Source organism: Protobothrops mucrosquamatus, unplaced genomic scaffold (assembly GCF_001527695.2).
Source record: "Protobothrops mucrosquamatus isolate PMUCROS unplaced genomic scaffold, P.Mucros_1.0 scaffold1653, whole genome shotgun sequence".
Classification (NCBI taxonomy): Eukaryota; Metazoa; Chordata; class Lepidosauria; order Squamata; family Viperidae; genus Protobothrops; species Protobothrops mucrosquamatus.
The window spans coordinates 233,439-249,296 of NW_015387810.1; the positions used below are offsets into that span (position 1 = coordinate 233,439).

Sequence of the window (15,858 nt, forward strand, 5' to 3'; positions counted from 1 at the left end):
CCAGAAGTTGTGGGTGTTCCAACACTGAAGGTTTTTAAAGAAGAGATTGGGGACAATCATTTGTCTGAAATTATATATAGGCAGTGGTGGGATTCAAATATGTGAACAACCAGTTCTCTGTGTGGATGCTGCTTCTGGAAGTTCATTCTGGTCTGGGCAACAAAAAATTAGCTACCAGTTCTGCCAAAGTGGTACGAACTGGCTGAATCCCACCACTGGATATAGGGTTTCCTGCTTGGTTAGGCAGTTGGACTAGAAGACCTCCAAGGCCCTTTCCAATTCTGTTAGTCTGTTAAAGCAGTGAATATACTTAATACTCCTTCCTTCTACTTTTACTACTTCAACAACCATCCTATGAGGTGAGTTGGACTGAGAGAAAGTGACTGGCCTAAAGTTGCCCAGCCTAAAGTGAAGCTTAGTGCGAAATTAAAACTCACAATCTCTTGACTTCTATTCTAGCCTGGGGCCTTAACCACTGGACTGACTTGGTCATTCAGATGACATACAGGCTATCCAAAGGAGTTCATACTCCCAAACTACAAGCTGGTCAATAGATGAGCTTCAGTTATTCCTCTAAATCCAGCATATCACTGTATACAGCAGTGTAATATCACTTCATATCTCATGTTAATTGTTAGAATAGTATAATCAATAACACTTTTGGCTGATCATTGTTTTGAGGATCAGTGCAGTATAATGGCTAAGGTATGGGACTTGGAGCAAGGAGATCCAACCCCAACAGTTTAGTGACTGACTTTTGGACAATCACTTTCCCTCAGCCTACCTATCTCTCAAGGCGGTTGTTGTGGAGAAATAGTAGAAGTGAGCATTACATATATTGCCTTGACACCTGTTACATAAGGTGGAATATAAATCTGATTTTTTTAAAAAAAATGATCAGAACTTCCACATCCTCTTTGGCATCAACTGAAAAGATACACAGTTGGGTGTTGCAACCGAAATTCTGAATGACATTGTCAATGAGTTTACATAAATGTCAGAAAGCACTAGGCTGCAAGAACTTTAACAAACAAAGGCAGTAAATAAATCAACCCATATTTTGGCTTGAATATCTTAGCGAGACCTGGATGTATAGCAATAGTTTTCACATAATTTATTATTTATAAGCCATGAGATGGTGGATTCTATCGTGTTCTAAAATTGTAGTATTTCACAAAGCAAATCTATCTTAAGAACAAAGTAAATATCATATTTATGTATCCATCTAGAGTTTTCATGATATATTTATTTATTAAATTTATATGCCACCCATCTCCCCAATAACTACGATTCTGGGCAGCTTACAGATACATAGTGCTGAATTATTTTTTAGTGAAATTCTTATTACCATAATTCTGTAATAAATTTAGGAAAGTGAAAACATGCATGTAAGTGAAAAACTGAAGATCTGAATAAAATAAGATTACTCAAACTCTCTCTCTCTCCCCATATACATATACTATACATATTCTTAAGATGACTGCATATTTTGTAAAGGTAACTGTGACTTAAAACAAATGGTACTTAATTTCTTCAACCACTTTATGTTCTTTTGATGATATACTATTATCTTATTGGTAAAATAACCTACTGAACTTTCACCTCCTGCCTTCAACTAATTTGTATTTAGCTCATGATCACATTAAATTAATAGTCTATGCAGTTCCAAAGTTATTTGCCACTGGAGAGAGGCCAGCCAGCTATTAAAAACCCAATCGTACTTTTACAAAGAAGTTGGCTCATAATGAAAAGTTCTGAAGTAAAGCTAAGTAGACAAGCTAAATTAAATCTCAGTTTTATAGCAGCATGTTACAACCTTTTCTTAATAAAATCAAAGGGGAAACGTTTTCCCAATCAAAAAATACCAAGAGAAAAAATATTCTCAATTTTACAGTAGAATGAAAACACATTAGAATACTTAGTTTTTCAAAAGGTAGATTTTATAATTCAAGTCATATAAAGTGAGATGCAAGGTGGGGTTCACAGACATTGCTTCAGCAGTTAAACAAAAGTAGGCCACAACACTGTCTATTTTTGAGATATTAATTTAATAGAAAACACTCTTCTTTTTGTATATTTTTATGGAAATAGAACTAAGTATTTAGATAAAAGTTTAAAACAAATTGGAATTGGCTGCCTTTGTTAATGACTGAATATAGATAGCAATGCCACTTAGTCCTATATATGGTCCCATAGTGCTTCACAGCACTCTTTGGGCAGTTTACAATATCAATATATTGCCCCCAACAATCTGGGTCTTCATTTTACTGACCTTGGAAGGATGAAAGTCTGAGTCAACCTTCAGCCCCATCAGGATCAAACTCCAGGCTGTAGGAAGAGTTTGCTTGCAATACTGCATTCTAATCATTGCACCCCCCCAGGAGTTCTCTTGATTTTACTTTAATACAGGTAGTCCTCATTTAACACCCATTCATTCAGATATTATTCAAAGTTATGAGACCACCGAATGAGTAGTTGCAATGGGTCTTTGTAGCTTTGGCTGTTGCAGCTTCTCTATGGTCATGTGGTTGCAATTTGGATGCTCTGTAAGCAGCTTGCAGTTAATAACATGACCAAGGGATGACGTGACTCCACAGAATCTATCTAATAATAGCAACTGGGGCTACTGGAACTGCTATGGTAAGTTGGCACATCATGTGATGTCGTGCCTTATAACCATGACACTTAACAATGTAACTCCTGCTTCCAATTTTCATGTGGTAAGGATTACTTTTAGGAAGTTCTGAACCTCTACTACAACCATAGTTTAACAGATTACCACATGCATTTGCCCACTGAACGTTTTGGCCCCAGTTTTAATTGTATTTGTACTGCTTACACTCCATTTTCCCTTCTTTTTGTCTTTTAGTTTCAAAGCCCTCTCAAAGAACGCTTCTATTATTAGTATGATTATTGTCCACAGAACCTCAAAAGCAAATTCTTTATACAAAATTCCAGAGGTTAGGTACTAGAGTGGCTAGGTCATCCAAAACTTTCGTTCTGTTTCCCAATCCAAAGGCCCCCAGAAATAAGCTATTGAAATACAAAAAATGAACATTTGTAGAGTTTCCCCACAGTTAAAGGAAAGAAATAGGTGGATTAAGTCTTCAGTAGTCACAAAGTATTTAACATTTAAGCAAACCAACCCTAAAAGGAGTAGAACAGACTGGAAACACCAACTCTGCCATGCAGTGGCTTCATAATTATCTTCTGTAGGCTACAATTTTTAAAAAATTAAAAGTTTGGTCTCTACATTTTTTATCTATTTATCCAAGGTATCTTGAGATCTTAGGAAGGGAAATAAAACTATGGCCTTTTGATAAAACCTCTTATAGCAAAGTATTAATATTAACTACTGTACTTGACAGTAATATTTATAACCACATATACTTGATGTTTATTGAGATACTTCATAATTTTCTAAAACTGATCCATTTTTGATAATAAGAACTTACCTTTTCCTTCATTTTGCTTTCTGTTTTTGGATTTAAACTATAGACAGAACGAAATATCTATAGCACTTTGTATTTTCAATGGAAAACAAGCATGCTTTCTATTCTTGTAACCTTTACTGCAGACGCAGATATTCTTATTTAACCAAATATCCTCCATCTAGCCTAATCAAATCTATGTAATTTTCGCCATTTAATTTTATAGCTATTATTAACTGCAAGCAAAGGCTTTTCCAACAGTGTTTTCTTCTGTCCCTCCCACACTGCTGGATATGGGAGGGAGAGTGAATTGTTTGTATGCCCAACACTAGACAATTAGGAGTTCTGATGAATTACAAAAATCTGGTATTTACTTTGTGACCTTTTCAATTGTTTAAAGGAAGGGGGTAAGATTAAAAACAAGGAAGAGAGAGGCATAAAGTCACTAAATAACTGCTTCCCCAAAAAAACTACAAGTCTGTATTATCTGTTATCAGAATAGTGTTAATTCACATTAATATAATTTGAAACTTCATTCCAATCCATCAACACTGGGAAGCACTCATTTTAGTATAAGTTTAAGGCAATTATATTTCAATAATTTTAATTATTTTATGCAGACCAGACTCACTTCTGGTGAGATGGGTGGCTATATAAATTTGATTACTAAATAAATAACAATTCTGCAACCATTAACTATTTTGTTACATGTAGATAATCCTTGCTTAACAAGTTCAATTGGGACTGGCAACTCCATCACTCTGCAAACCATTTATTAAGCAAGACATCAATAACTGCAATGTATGTTTTTACTGGCAGCTTCTCCATTGATCCTGCTTATTGGAAGCCACCTATGAAGCATTTAAATGACAATCATGTGACCTTGGAATGCTGCAACCATTGTACATGCCCATTGATTGTGAAGCACTAAATCTATCATGTGATCAGGGAAGCTACAAATGTTCTTAATTGAAAGCTATGGTTGTAAAGTTACTTTTTTGGCCCTGTCGTAACTTTGAACTTTTATTAAATAGGACAGCTGTTATGCAAGGACCACCTGTACTGATTCTGAAATATGTGTAACACTTGACATTAATATTCTGCACCAACAACTGTAATGAAATATTCAGGAAGACCTGAGCATTTCTTACTAAATAATGTTCAGTCTACATCATTTATGACAACTACAGTATTATGAATTTGTTCTGTTTGTAGGGAATTGTTTCACAATATGCTTCTCTATACCAAAAATTGCACTTATATTATTGAGTTGTACAGATTGCATATCAATATGTAAACAAAGAAAAGTAAAATGTATAGAATAAAGCATTAAAACGTATATCTAAATTTTTAAAAATACATCTCAGAAAATAGAAAGGAGTTCTACTGAATTTAAGAATTAAACAAAATAGTGAAAAAAACTTAATTTTTCCACTTCACACAGCTTGAATAAGGTGTTTTTTTTTAGTAAGAAACCTCTGCTTTAGTAAGAATATTGAAGTCTTCATAATTTAATGTAACAATTTAAATAATGAGCTATGAACTTTAATGGTTCCAACAGTGTTTCATAGGTTACATAACTTTTTGATTCTCCTCCAGGAATCTGCAAAGTATGTTTATCTTGGAAAAAGAAATAGGTTCACCTGTTGCCTTCCCAAAATGTTTTACATGAACTCAAGTTGGGATGCCTTGACTTTCAAAAGTAAAAATACGCTTCTAAAAGGGCAGATTGGAAAACCCATTCCATGCCTCGAACCAAAATAATTACAATGTCATAAATGAATCAAAAAATAAAAAATAAAAAACAGAGAAAGATGGAGAAATGCAAAAGTTTTTCCATCTCCACCAGGCTGCCTCTTACCAATAGCTTGGAAAGCTCCATAGATTTCTCTGCCTAAGGCCTAAAATGATGACAAAGATCATCAATAAGATGTCAGATCTAATCACACTTGCGAAAGGAATACAGAAAAGGCTTTCCAAAAAGGATCTTAAGATTCAAATAGGCATGTAATCTGCTCAGTACTTGGATAGAACAGATTAGGAAGTAAAAAAAGAATATTCTGAAAAAAGTCAACAACAAGCCACTCCTAATATTGCCGTTAAGAAAATTGTATGGACAAGTTCATCCACCAGAGATGCTACCTTTCAGAAAATTTTCAGTTAAGCTGTCTCAAGTAAGAAAAGCTTTTAATGTTAAAACCAGCTCTTAAAATAAAGGCTTGGTTTTTGAACTGGAAAAAATAGACAATATAGGCCAGAGGTCCCCAACCTTTTGGGAACCAGGGACCAGTTCTGTGGAGAAAGTTTTTTCCACGGACTGGAGGGTACGTGGTTTTGTGTGCTGCCTGCATCCCACAAATAGGGCTTCGCTTGTTTGTGTGGACCGATTACTGGCATGCCACAGACCGGTACTGGTCCACGAACCGGGGGTTGGGGACCCCTGATACAGACTAGGTGGGCAGATATTTTATTTCATAACCCTGAAGTACAATATCACTACCATATATTACCATTCATTCAACTTTGTTTTATGTTTGAGAACAACTAGATGGGCTAAACAGAACAAGATATAAAACTAAACTACTGCTACTTACAGCCATCTCAAAGTTGGTCTGGATCAGCACTTCCCAAGTCAATATTATATTCATTTGAAAAAAGACCTATGGGAGGCAAATTACTACTTTAAAATAAAAAATTTATTATTTATTAGTACCAGTGGAGGATATCTTCCTAAGTCAAATACAAACACCATACTTCCCAATTTTACCAGGAGAGTCCTAAGTTTTGGAAGATATTCTGGAGACTTGATGTGTACTCCAAACTGGAAAAAATTTAGAAGCTGTCCCTCTGGTCAGTGGCAATAGAGACAGCAGAAGGAAGGGAACACATATCAGTGTCAGAATCAACATCAGCACTTGCTACTTACTGAGCCTAGTACAGTGGTGGCGAACCTATGGCACGTGTGCCAAAGGCGGCACTCAGAGCCCTGTCTATGGGCACACATACCATGCTCTAGAGATGGCAACTGTCCCTCTTCAACCAGCCACCTAACTCGCCGAGGTCCCACGTGGCTGGATGCATCTCAGCACGGCTGGTTTCCCTCCCCCCTGTCCCATCCCTCCTGGCCTCGCATGCTCTCCTTTTCCTGGGCATGATCCACTGCATTGCCTCCTCAGCCGTCAGCTGGCCGTCCAGCTCAGAGGCAGCTTCTCTGAACTGCTGGCGGCGGGCTGCGGAGCCCCAGAGTGCGCCAGTCGAGGGGCCAGCAAGCTGTGGCTGCTGACAGATACTGTCGGCCCCCATGCACTCGCTGGCCTCTGTGTGCGGGGGCCGATGGTGTCAGGCAGCAACCGCCCCGGTCCCTGCCCTGCCTTGCCCTGCGACAATGGTACCCCCACCCTGCCTCATCTCACCCCGCAGGATGAGCCTCCTGTCCACCGCATTACCTGCCAGAGACCCCCTGGATCTCTCCCAACCCTGCCCGGCCCCCACAGGCATCCCTCCCCACAAACAACATTGAAGTGACCACACCCACCTTAGCCACACCCAGCCAGTCTGCCATGACCACAGCCACGCCCACCCAGTGGGCCCCGCCCACCTGGTACCCAGCGATAAATAAATGGGTTTTGGGTTGCAGTTTGGGCACTCGGTCTCTAAAAGGTTCGCCATCACTGGCCTAGTATTTCAAAATTCCAGAGGACCACTGCACCACAGCAGAGAATTAGAGTTTCCTGTATTTTTGCTGACATTTTATGGCCAACCAGATTTTTGTAATTCAGATATAGTAGTAACTGAGTCTGCAAGCATTTTTGAAATTACAGAGTAACATTAATCTAATGCATACAAATTAATGGTTCTTAGTTTTTACTGTTGTAAATTTGGCCACCCTATCAAAAAGTATCTTCAGAACAGGGGTATATATATGCAAAGCAGGATGGAATTGCTAAAATATCATTCTGTATTTCTATAATTTGTTCTATTAGCAGAAAAAAGAAAAAAAGGCAATACTAGTAAAACTATGCATTACACATTATATTAAGCCACAATGACATCAGATTCACAATATTTGTCATTAGGGCAATTTAAGATAGTTCTCCAAAAACACTAGAAACCTTTAACAGAATATGTCCCAGAGATCTTTAATCTGCTGGTAATTTTAACTTCCAGGTCTAACAAAGGCTTAACAAAAAAGCAAACCCTTTACCAATCTATTCTTGGCTGTGTTGTTGGAAGTAAGCTTGAAGGAATAAGAAAGCAAGCAGTATAAGTACATCCTAAGATTAGCACATCCTAAAAATTACTTACCTAATCAAGAATTCAAACAGATCTTTGCTCAGTTCATAAGTATACATTATTTCTCAATTCCATCTTGCAAACACAGCAAAATCACTACTGAGTCTACCCTCCTATGACTACAGCAAAAAAAAACTGTCTGGCCTAAAATCAACTTTCAATTTTGAGTGATAAGAGGAAATAGAAACCTTGGGCTTCTTTCATGAATATTTTTTTAATTTTTCAAAATGGTCCTTTCCTTTGTACATGCTTGCTCAAGACTATTTTTTCATGGCTACAGACCACTTCTTAGAAATTGTTTTCATATAATGAGGAAGACTGTAAAAGTTTATGGCATAAGAACTTTATATTTAATCTACCACAGAACTTTGATGTGTTTTGTTTTTCCAGAATTTTGTAATGTGTCTTTTTATCTTGGTACTGTTTGTGAAAAACAATAGTAAACATTTAGTGTTTTCTACTCAAAGAAAACACGCTAATTATGAATATATGTGGAACTCATCCTTATATTAGAGTGAGGAAACTACTGTAAGGCACAGAGCATATTTTTAAATTAGTTTCTGATTGGCTTTCCTTAATTTAGGAGAATTCTTTTCAGCACTTTATGTACACAAATATAAAACCAAGGTCAAATCTAGATCTCCTGACAATGTAATCTTGTCCATTCAGTTATCAACTCAGAGGCACATAAAGAAAGCTACAGCTCAACAATGCCTTGGGTCCACTTTGGAGTACTCCCATATTGCATCAGAATTAATTGCTCATTTAGATTCTAAGGATTAAGGTTAAATAAAAACTTACCATTCATCAACATTGCCTTATGTCTGAGATGAATTAGATTGGCTAAGCAGACAAGTTACAAGAGTCATCAAGCCTACTCACTACAGAAAAACTAATATCTGTTTAAATTATGTTCTATAGAAACAAGTTCTATCATATAATTATACTGAGAACTATTGGGTATGCTGGTCTATTACTGATATAAAAAGATAAATCAAGCTTTCAGAATTCTTTAACTTTTAAAGGCTATCTATATGCTATTAAACTCACACAAGTTTTTAAGCATTGCAATTATTCCTACTTTTCCATGTTCACTCAAGTTTTTAAGCATTGCAATTATTCCTACTTTTCCATGTTCACTCAACACACATTTTAAATGCTGATATAAAGCTGCTTATATCTAGAAGAAAGACTTCAGACTGTTATTAGAAACTGTAGTCCTCACTTACTGACAATTGGGCACAGCAACTCCATCACTAAATGATGCAGTCATTAAGTGAAACATCACGACCATGCTAAACTTGCATCAGTTCTGCTGAAGGTTAAGTGAATCACCCACAGTTATTAAGAGTGACACGTGATTGACTTGCAACTTAATGCCAGCTTCTCCATTGACTTTACTTGTTGAAATTTGGCTGCAAAGGTCACAAATCACGATCATGTGACCACATGGACAATTTAACCATTGTAAATTTGAGTACCAGTTGTAAAACTACTTTTTCACTGCCTTTGTAAGTTTGAATGGTTGATAAATAGGATGGTCATTTACTGTGGACTATATTGATATCACTGCTGGGGTCTTCATATTCTGTTACTTTTTGTTGCCTGACATAAACTAAGGGTTATTAACTATATTGGACCATACTATAGTAACTGTAATCTGAAATCAAAATATGTACAATATATTTCATTGTTTTCAGTTCAGGTCTAATATATGGTACAAGAAGTAAAACTAGAACATATCTAGTGGTTGTCATGACATCTGCAGTTCAGAGACAACAGACTTACTCAAAATTCCTAACTGCAACACAGATCGAAACTTGCTTAGCACAATATGTAAATACAGACACTGATTTCAATGAGCCCAATTTTAATTGAATGGGTTGCATAGGACATTTTATGCTGACTTCAATCTGTACCTAGCACTGCTAAGGAAAGAGACTTGCTGTTTTATGCATCCTGAAAATTTCAAAACAGCATTTATTCACATCTGTCTCCAGACCTAGTTTAAAAAAAAGTCTATTCACTAAGTAGAATGCTTAAGTAAACAAAAGTTTAGTTACTGTGAAATGGAATACCAAATAAAAAGAATTTTAAAAGTCAAAATGTGTAGATTACCTTGCTGAAGAATATGTAACCTTCAAAAAAGTAAATCTTGTCTTCAGAATCAAAAACCCATTCATCAATTTCAAGAATATCCTCCATGTAACTAAACCTAACAAGAAAAATGTAGTCTCAAGAAAAATTCCAGTGATGACTTGACCAAAATGTCAAAAACTAATGAGCAATTTTCAAGTTCTTCATTGAACCAGTGAAATAAAAACATAAGAGTTTAATCACAATCTGAAACATCTAGTTCAGGGGTGTCAAACTGCTGGCCCGCGGGCCGGACGCATCATGACGAAACCGCCCACCCCATTGCCGGCAATGGGGAAAAAGTTGCGATACGTCACGCGACGTCATGTGATGTCGCGAGTTTGACATGTCTGATCTAGTTGGTTTCAAGCAGGGGCAATTTGCATATAGTTCCCCAGTCCCCTTATTCTTTTCCTTTCTTTTTTATAACCACAAAACAGTAAAATTTTATCTCTGAAATTCTACAACTACACATCAAAATTCAGTAGAATGCTTTTTTTGAAGGGTTTTTTACAATAATATAAAGCAAAATGTATTATGCTGCCCACAGGCTTAGTGTATTTATTTTGCTTTTTAAAAAAAAAAAAGTATGAAAAGATGAAAAAATTTTAAGTTTTGGCTGTAAAAAGATTGCCCGATTGGTCCTTCTAAAGATTACATCAATATGGCCACCCTGAGAAAAATCTGGATATAAATGTAATAATTAAATATATATGGTTTATTTGCTTGATATAAGTTTACAGTTAAGTGTGAAACCTAAATGGTTTTCTCACCACAAAATCAGGCCATCCTGAGGATGAACTTTATATCAAGCAAACACACATAAAAAGAGTGAAGATTAGTATTAAATCTAGCTACAAAAATTATTGCAATCACTAGCTAGCTATAAACTAGCTCCAGAAAATATGTTATAGATACACCTAAAATGTACATAGCAAGCAAACATGGTTTGTTTTTAAAGAGACATTCATTTAAATACAGTCCTGTTAAAACCATAATAATTATACAAAAATTAACTTATTCATTATGAAAAATCATAACCCTTTTACTTATAATCTCTGCAATTCCTCCACACAGGAAGGGTGTGTACATTCTACAAGTAGAAATTCAATCATGTGACATGGGACATAATTCATGTTACACTTTTAGATTCAAAACTTCATGCATGCAACCAGTTGCAAACAATCAAGGGTAATGAAATGCCCATTTAAAATGCAGTCTAAGAAAAGATGACACTTCAGCAGTAATTCAGTATAATGAAATAAGCTCTTATGAAAGTTTATAAAATTGATCAGTCACCCAAGTTGTTTTTTAACTTTCATTATTTGACTTCAAGTCTCAGGAGATGGTAACCCTTACCCAACATTGTCTGAGATAAGAAACTACTAGAAAATATCAAGGCTGTAGAGTAGACCAGAATTCCAGAAAGAAGTCAATAGCAAACTATTTCCATACTATTTCTAAGAAAACTACAGGGGCATAGTCCTCAATTTATGACAATTGCTGTAAGTTAGTATGGACATTAAGTGAGTCACCCCATAACCTGATTTGATTTTACGACCATGAGTCACCATGGTCATTAAGTGAACTACATGATCGTTAAGCATATGCAATAGGTGTTTGTCATTTTTCTACTGGAAAACACATAGTCATGTGACCACAGGATGTGACCTGCAGTTGTAAATGTGAACTGGTTGCCAAGTGCCCAAAATGCTGTCAAATGACCAGGGGCATGCACAATATTTTCTAATGATCAGATGAGCTTTACAGGCTGTTAAGCATAATTTCTAAGGATGACATAACTTTGACCAGCTGTTAAGCAACTGGTTGTTAAGCGAGGACTACCTGTATATCTACAAAGTCACCAGGAACTGAACTCAACTGGAAGGAGACTTGACTTCTCATTTGACTTCATGTTTCAAAGAATTTAAAAAATGCAGTAAGATTATAAAGTGCATGACAGAATAATTATATTAAGTGGAATTGTTAGTTAATACCCTCTGAACTAAATACGGGGTTAAGCAGAACATGTCTAACAATCCTATAACCTTCTTTTATTAACTCCATTTTGATTAACAGAGGTAGTTAATTAGATTGCCTCAAGCCCAAGTAGTACAGAAAAGCAAAACTTCAATTTAGAAAAGAATATAAATTAGAGCTTAATATGAAAAATAACTGAAATGATATTGTTCTAATGAGAGAATGTAGATTTAAAGATACAGCTGTATGGTCTTAAGCCTCTGTTGAACTATTAAGTCTTTGGATAAGTGAGTTTACACCTGAGGTTAATACGTAAGTATTATAACATGTACTTGCAATATAAGAAAATAAACACAGTAAAAACTCATTTTAACTAAAGCCTTGTGGCGATACCCATTATTTCCTAACTTCCAATAAATACGAAAGTATGCCATTGCATGGCATTAATGACATGACTGAGGCAATGGTATGATTATATGTGTTATAAAATTAAGGTATAATACTGATGTGAAATAAAATCAATAAAAGTAAAATCAATGTAAAATTAATTGCATCAGGTGGGCTACTTCAGATACAATTGATCGGTCCATTATTGGTGGTGTGAGGGGGAGCCAAAGGGGAAACCTGGTCATGGCATCCAAACGTAGCTAAACCGAGGATTGTAAAATGAAATACTCATTGTAATAGAATTTTGAATTAAAGATTATCCTAATTTATATTTGTTGCCATTATACAATCTGCCTCCATTTCTTATTCAACTTGACTTACATCCAAAAAAGATGAAGATAACTATGGTTTAGTGAATATGGTTCAATCTACTGGAATTACAGACCACAACTGCTAAATTCATATCACAAACTAAACTAAAAAGTAATTTGTTGGATTTTTAACTTAGTGTGAAAGTCCAGCCTGGGTGTCTATAACCGGATTGCATCAGCACATATTTCCCAAATGATTAGGAGGAAGAATAATAAATTACAGGAAAGTGAGGTATAAATCCAGATGAAAATTATCTAAGCTTATCTTGTTATATGACTGCTTATAACACTAAAGAATAAATCCTTCATTTTTAATATCTGCAATATAGGATTCTTCTTTGCACGAGAGAATCATTTGATTCTCTTCACGCTATCTAATACATCTAACCTTAACAAAATATTGGTCAGATTCTACTCTTGAAACTGTTCCCAAATCTTGCCTTGCCAAACAAGAACTGTTTTCTCTGCTTTGCATTACTGTCACCCTCAGAAAGGTATATCTTTTCCCAAACCACTTCCTGCTCAGTCTGAAGGACTCTGAACTTCTGTTACAGTATCACGTGATTGCCCTTTGTGTAGGCAATGATTGTCAGAGGAAAAACAGCACATTCTTCAGCTGGAATTTTTAAGACCTTTTCGGGACATGGGCAGTGGGACATGGTGGCATACTGCAGGAGGAAGAAGGGCTACCAAACCAATGTATCACTTTCCTGTAGTTACCCAAACAACACTCAACCAGCTGACAACAAGGAGCAAGTTCACAGAAGTCATTCAAAACACCAGAGCAGAGTTCACAAGATAGGGCTTATCATTTCAAAGAGGCAAAAGAAAGGGGTTTTTTTTTCCACCCAGGAACCCCACCTTCAACATAGTCTGATTCAGAATTTGTGTACAGGGCAAGCCAGCCCCTTGTAGGCTGTATCACTTGTATTTCCATTTCATGTGGATAATCAGGACTTACATAGGCCTAGCAATTAAAATCATAATGTTGGCGTCTTGGAATTTTAACTGCCCTTTCAAACCTTGCCAAGGGAGGTAATTGAACAGTACAGTACAAGTAATGGGAGTGGTCAAAGTACACAGTACTTGCTTATCTGTATCACAAGCTTAATAGCACATGCAAGTGTAGTTGGGTAAATATCTACAACAATAGACATGTCTTTAAAGACTCAAAGTAATCAAGTTATGACTCATTTCTGCTAAGTTACTCTGAAAACCAGCTAACACACAACCTCAAAGTCTTCAAAAACCTAATATTCATTTATCCCAAGTCAAAAAAGTATGGAGGAAGAAAATGTCAGAAGGGACAATAAAAGCTTTTAAGAAAAGCTGTAAGTTTCCACTTTAAAAACAGTGAAACCAATACAACTTTCCTTCATACAGGCATGACATTTTGAGAAGAACAAGGATTGCTGAGCTGAGCTCAGACAGTCCTTTTGAAAAATTGTTACAATTACTGTATGTATACATTTGTTTTAAAAAAATAGATGTACTTATTGTAAAGCATCCGCAAATCAGGATGTTGTACAGAATCTGTGGCACTTTTTATTTAACACTGTTAGAGGATGCTAACTTGGGTATCATGGATCTAAAATCCTATACTTGGGTACAAGTGTCCTTGAACTTCTCTTCAATGGGCTTTGTCCCATCAACTGTTAATTAATCTTCTCTAAGGGCCACAAAAGCTACCGCACAGATGCTGACTGTAGATGACATTTACCTCTGAATACTTAGGGAAACCCTACCTAAAAACCTGAATCTGTACAGCGGAACTATTACTTTCTGCCACCACCTCCCTCCCAAAACTACTAGAGACATCTGGTTGAGAAAGAAACGACTTTCCACATCCCCTTTCGAAGTATAAACTTCCTTCCAAAATAAACAGGCAGAAGCTTTCCGGGTCTCTCTTGCCGGATTCCAGTAATGTAATGGGGACTCCTTGATTAAGTTATTTGCCGGCGCTCTTTGCAGCTGCCAGATGGAAGGGAGGGAGAAAGCCCATCCTCCAAACCACTCAGGTAACTCAAGCAGAAGCAGCGACAGGTGTTTCCGCCGCCCCTTCTACCGAGAACAGCGCCCCGCCGGGACGCCACCCATCCCCGCGCGCACGTGCCCTCCCGTTTTGGGGGGGGGAGGGTAGGGAAGGGGCCGCGGGCGCCCTCACCTGAGATGCATCCCGAGCCCCCGACAGAGGGGGGGGGGTGAGAGAGGAAAGGGAAACAAGGTGAGATTGGGCGCTCCATTTTGGCGGCAACAAAACCCGAGCGTACTCACAGCCATAGCGGGGTCTCTGCAAGGCCGGCGAAGAAGGCTCCTCATAATGCATTCTCTTCGGCGCAGCTGGGAGTTCTGTCCACGCTGGAGCAAACTTCGCGTAACCGCCGCCCCCGTAATCCTCGTTCCCGAAGGAGCACCGCTGCAATCTTTAACCGTCCTGTAGCCGCCGCCGCCGCCGCCGCCGCTCTCCCAAATGCGGGAACGCACACACACACACACACACACACGCACAGCAGGGGGAGTTGCCCGTTCCTGGCGTCTTCCGCAACAGCCCCAAGGCGGTCTCGCTCGTCGTAGCCACTCTCGCAATCCCTGCCGACCGGAGGCGCGCGCGTCTCGCCGCGGCGCGCTCAAGAAGTTCGGGGCAGCTCCCGAGCCCTCCCCAGGGCCTCTTGACCCGCTTCCCCCGCTCTTTTTACCTGTCCTCCGGGCAAGCTGCGCCTTCTCGAGCTACGGCACGCCGGGGGGGCAACCGCCTCCCGCGCGCGCCCGGCTCTTTGCTGAGGAGGCCCCCCAAAGTGAACTCTTCCTCCACCCCCAGTTCGGCGCCTTCACTCCTTCTCTCTCCCCAGCCCCGTTATTCACCGGGGAGGGGGGCGGCGGCTGAGGCTGCTCCACAGCGACCTCTGCTGCCCGCAACGGCGAGGCGAAACGGGTGGGTCGAGCCCCCTTCCTCTCCTCCGCTTGTAATCTGCATAGGCGATCGCAGGAGGTCACGGGAGCTCTCGGCTTTCTGACTTCCTTTCCCTCGCCTCAGCTCGGTGGCGTGGCTCCTAAGGTTTGCATGCTGAATAACACAGGGACACAAGGAAACAACATCATTAGGCTATTTCATCCTATTTCTGTTCCAGGCAGTTGCTCGGTTACAGAGAAGAACTCCTTTTGTCGTAACTCTTTCGCCAGTGGACACCTTTCATAATCTGAAATTATTCACTGCCAGCCTTAAAACAATGTGTTTACATAATTTGCATTGTGGCAGACAT

The 15,858-nt window shown here is 38.3% G+C and overlaps 1 protein-coding gene across 1 annotated transcript in view; it reads right to left on the reverse strand.

The window, feature by feature from the left end:
• The window catches only part of IQGAP2 (IQ motif containing GTPase activating protein 2), a 119,993-nt gene extending 104,960 nt beyond the window's left edge, over positions 1-15,033 (reverse strand). Inside the window, exon 1 of the mRNA XM_029285423.1 lies at positions 14,873-15,033. Within this exon, the coding sequence (XP_029141256.1) occupies positions 14,873-14,924 (52 nt within the window). The 5' untranslated portion in view covers positions 14,925-15,033. The remainder of the gene's footprint in view (positions 1-14,872) is intronic.
• Positions 15,034-15,858: the final 825 nt, after the last annotated feature.